This window comes from Diaporthe batatas (assembly GCF_019321695.1).
Source record: "Diaporthe batatas strain CRI 302-4 chromosome Unknown Contig00016, whole genome shotgun sequence".
Taxonomy (NCBI): domain Eukaryota; kingdom Fungi; phylum Ascomycota; class Sordariomycetes; order Diaporthales; family Diaporthaceae; genus Diaporthe; species Diaporthe batatas.
Window position 1 is genome coordinate 1,104,327 of NW_025408563.1, and position 4,847 is coordinate 1,109,173.

The 4,847-nt window shown below is 58.4% G+C and overlaps 1 protein-coding gene across 1 annotated transcript; it reads left to right on the forward strand.

The window, feature by feature from the left end:
- Window positions 1-429: 429 nt before the first annotated feature.
- On the forward strand, window positions 430-1,190 carry KVR01_011664 (uncharacterized protein; the record flags this gene model as incomplete). The annotated part of the gene is made up of 2 exons (XM_044781817.1): window positions 430-543; window positions 609-1,190. The coding sequence occupies 2 exons, from the start codon at window positions 430-432 to the stop codon at window positions 1,188-1,190; spliced, it is 696 nt and encodes a 231-aa protein (XP_044639373.1).
- Between the last annotated feature and the right edge of the window lie 3,657 nt (window positions 1,191-4,847).

Here is a 4,847-nt window from a genome sequence, read left to right on the forward strand (position 1 = left end):
GAATAAGATGGGATGGGGGAGGGGGGGTTCCATATAATTCCTACGCACCCCCCTCCCATTTGATCATTTTTGGCGATGGGGTCCTGACTACTTACAACTCAGCTGCCGGGCCGGAAGACATGAGAGGGAGAATTGGGAGAAAATGACACTAGACAACTCAGCAAGGAGGCGTGGTTCCAATCTTTTCTGTTCCGCACCGCCCAGCCCTCCAGGGGCTCGCTATGTGTGTGGGCAAGGGCCGCAATGATCCTCAACGACGTGGTATTTGCGGCACGACGTGCGTTGTCCCTCCACACCATTTGGATTGTGCGTGTGTGAGATGGTGTGTGGTGGTGTTCTCTCTTTTTTTGGGGCTGGGCTGGCTGGCAGTGCTATTCTAGGTCTCCTGAGAAGCGGCCTTCTCCCCCCTTCCACTCCCCCTTTATTGTGATGATGGTCACGCGAGGAGGAGAAGGGTGGGCTGGCAGGCCATCGATGGCTGGCTGGCAGCCTGGTCTGGACCACCCAACAGCCCATGACCTGTTGGGAGCGCGCGGAGAGACGGCAAGCGACCAGGACAATAACAATAACAACGAAGCGCGATCGACTGATGAAGATAATTATTACAGAGTATTCTCCGAGGATGGCGACCTTTAATTGAACAACACCCCCCCCCCTTTCCCTCCGCGGGGTCGCAGCTCCCTCCTCCTTCTGAAGAGGTGCCGCCCTCGTCCACCACCCCGGTCTCACAAGGTGCTGACGAAACGGGCGTGCCCGGCGCCGTGGCCTGGACAAAGCTCTCTGCGTCCCTCGTGCTTATGCCGCTTCCGCTGCCGCTGCCGCTGCCGCTGCACAGTCCGTGTTGTGCTTGCCATCCTGCGGATGCAGGTATGATGCGCATAACGGGAAGGCAGGGCATGGGCAACGACAGACAGACACAGGGGGGGAAACGGAGCTGCTGTGCGCGCCGCGGCAGCAGTGGGCCGGCCGTCTTGTACGGGATCTGTTTACTGTTTTACCCTACTTCAAGTCTTTTGCACAAAGGGTACATGGCCGGGGGCCCCAACGACCCTTTGTGCTGCTCATCAGTGCTGGGCGGGCGCCGATCACTTTCCCCCGACGTCTCCCCTCTCGCCTCTTCGTGTTGGGCGGGTTGGGGGGTGGGGGACCTACGAGAGGTTACTTACTGTACTGTATACACTGGCTTGTAGGAGGAAGCCAGTCCTCCCAATTATTACCCCCGGTCATCCGGGGTGGAGATTTGGGGGGATGAGGAGGGTGTGTCACCAAGAGGACCCCTTCTGGAGCTGTGCCTCCTTGACACAGTAGCTCTGCCTGTTGTGTGTGCTGCTGCGCTCTTGTGATGCGATGCAATGCGATGCGATGCGACCGGCAGCTTGTTTTCGAGATGAAGTCCTGTCTGTCTGTAGCACGCATGTATGTCTGGGTTAGACCCTTCCCGGGAAACAAGCACCCGGGCTCGTTCCTGCTTGGGGCAAGGCCTGGGCTGTATGACCTCAGCTGGTCTTTGCTGGGGAGCGCGCGCGCGGCTGGCCCATCCATCATCCTCTCACAAGGACCCTACGAGCTACCTTTCCCAAGGGCCGTTTACTCACCCACTCACTCACTCACTCACACACACCCTCTCTCTATTTCTCTCTTCCATTACTACTATTACTACTCTACTACTGGTGTGGTGTGAGGTAGGTATCTCTCGGTCCCGGAGCCTGGTGAGACGAACGAGCCCGCGACCCGGAGCGATGCAACGGTAATTGAGTTCATGCGGGATGCGGCGCGTTCTCACGCTGGGGCTGGCCTTGGCCTTGGCCGGGCGGGTTTGCCCAGCACCCAGCACCCAGGCATCTGGTGCCCGCCACGGCGGGTGAGCAGGCAGGCAGGGTGGGTTTTTGAGTTTGAGGGAAGGGAAAAGGAAGCCGCCGCTGCTACCTACTACCGCAGTTACCAGGTTACGAGTGCTGCTGATGCTGATGCTGATGCAACTGCTACGGTGTCGTTGTTGGTTCTCTTTTTCTTTTTTGAACCATTCCATAGATAGAGTAGTTCATCCTCTAGAAGCGATACAGGCGATCTCCCTAACCCCCCCCCCCCAACACCAACACCAACACACCCGCCACCAAACCTAACGAGCCGACACTAACGGCCAACACCTACAGAACAGCCAACAGCCAAAACACCCAAATTAGCCCACGGGCTTTTGGGGGGTGTGGTGCGCGGGTGGTGGGCTGGCAGGCTGGTGGGATGATACTATGTATGCTGTGCGATGGGGGCCGGCTTCCCCCAGCGCAGGGCCAGGCCACACACGCAGTACGCGCCGCGCTGATGCGTCTGCCTGCCTTGCCTGCGCTGTTGTGCCAGCGTCGGCTCAGATCAGGCACCTCACGCGTCTGTCTCCCTGTAGGGTCCGTGTGGTCTGGGCTTTTCCCGAAAAACCAGGTTAGCGATCAGGGGCGGTTTTTGATGTGGTAGTATGTGTACCTAGGTAGTCAAAAAAAAAAAAAGGTTGGATGATGGTGATGATGCTTGCTGCTGCTACTGCTGATGGGACGTGTGTCGTTGCAGGGCGCCCGGGCGGGCGGGAAAACCGGGGGTGAGGGAAAGCCTATCTCGCTGATCTTGCATGTGGTCCGGCTCCGGGCTGCGGTCAGCGAGCGGGCGGGTGGGCTAGGAGTTTGGGTTGCTGGTTCGAGGTTCGCATTTAAGATTTTATTTTATTTTTATTTTTTTTAAGATACGTGGATGACAGATACATAGACAGATAGATGGACGCATTTTGACCATTTTTCTCAAACTGCGACGATCCTACCCTGGGTTCTTCAATGGATGCTGGTCGCGAGGCGTCTGGTGATTCGGAGCGAGCGCCGAGATGTGAGAGGATAGCGGTAGGTACTGTGTACGTGGGATTCATGGCCTGAGGGGCGTGTAGAAACTTCGTCCGACCATGCACTCAGCGTTTTGTGAGTTGTCACGGGTTATCATGCCTGCCTGTTGCCCATCATCAACCAACCCCATGTATGCCTTTTTCAAAAATCCTTTGGGTATTTCCATCTCGTCCTATGTTGAGAGTGGGCAAATGTGTGACGAGTTTCCTTACTCATGTGACCTTACAAAGATATTATGAAAGCAGGGAGGGTGTTTAAGAGAGGCGCTATGATCTCCTCCCGGGTCCGGGGGAGGGGGGGGGCTTGCGACTGAACGACATGGGACATGTTTGTATACCTGCGTGCATCGTGTGTTGGATATGTCCCAGCGTGCGGCGTCTGGGCGTGCGTGTGTGCTCTATCAATCTGAGTCCTGTACCGTGGGTCCAAGTGTGCACGGTAACAAGGGGGCTCTCTTTTGCTCGGGCGCCGTTCGCAGCAGAGGTTGAGCCCTGCTTCATGCGAACAGCTGGGACGGCCCGTGGATTCGTTGAAGCTTCCTCGCCGCCCAGGTGCTTGCCAAGTGCCGTCCGTGATGGGAGAGGAAGCCACCCATTCAGCAACTTGCCGCAGGATACCTTCATATGGGATATCACACCTCCTATAGGATCCCCTCCTAAGGCATACTCTCTTATGGGATACCATAGGTGGTGATGGTCGTGATGGCAGTTGGCCCCTGCTTGCATCACATCGACATCACCCAGCGGGAGGAAATGCAACACATATCAGAGGTGTATACGGAGTGGCTGTATTCTACAGCGGTAGCCCCGGCTCACGGGGACCTGGGCCCGGGGTGGAGGATCTTGGCCTGGGTTACCCGTCCATGATTCACTGGTACCCTGGGGGGGGACACCATCCTCCATCAGGCGGAGGCCGCGAGGACTCTTTTCTGCTACTGTTTTGTGTGTAGTTTATTTCGACGGACGTTGGCAACAAAAGGGCAGTCCCCGGCCCAGAAGGCGTTTGATGTGCACGAGGGGGTGGGGTGTAAACCCTCGAGCCGAGGAATCATCCGCGCCTGCGCGCCGCGCCACGCCGCGCTAGCCTCGCACCGAAGGGGGGTGGGTGGGGGGGGGGGCCAGCAGCCATCTATCTCTCGGAACGAGCCATTGCAGGTCGTGGTTTATGCCGATGAGGCTACTGGCCTCTCTTCCTTGCCCGCCGTTCCCTACACTATGTAGCTGACTAGATAGATACCTTGTCCCATGCTCCTCTGCCCGCCCGGCACACTGTACGTTTACGAGGAGGGGAGGAAAAGGTGGCGTGCCGGATCGACGGCTCTTCACGAGATAGATAAGACAAAGCAGGCAAGGCAAGAAGGCAAGGCAAGATAACTGTAGGCCCGGCGCGCGGGACAGGGGCCCACGGGGGCTGGGGCTGGGCTGGGGGCTTTTTCGTACCCGGGCGGCCGAGACATTGCTCGACGAGACACGGGGGCCCAGTCAAAACGTCGAGGAGGGCTGAAGGGCTCACTTCTCGTGTAAACCACACGGCACGAGGGGCGCTGGAATGTCCCCGCTAGAGGATGGATGAGGGGGGGGCAGGGGGGATGAGCGTTGTTCCACCTCTAGGTGTCTCTCCCCCAGCGCGCGGGGGCGGGGTCTGCCTCACCCGTCTGCCAGGTTTCCGGGCCCCCAAGCTCGCCACGCGGGATGGGGGAGGGCGAGGCGTTTTCTTTTTCTTTTTTTTTTTTTTTCTTTTTTTGGCTTTGGCCCGGAACGGCTTTTGACAGGTATACGTGGGCCGCCGGGCTGGCCTGGCGGGCTGACGGGCTGACGGGCGGGCACAATCAAGCAATGGGCAAGGAGGAGGAGGAGGGGGAGGGAGGGGGGACGTTGTTGCTTGCTTGAGGCCTATTGATCATGTCATGAGCTGAGGCTGCGCCCCCTCCAGTCGCAGCCGGTCGGTCGGTCGGCCGGTTGGGGGTTG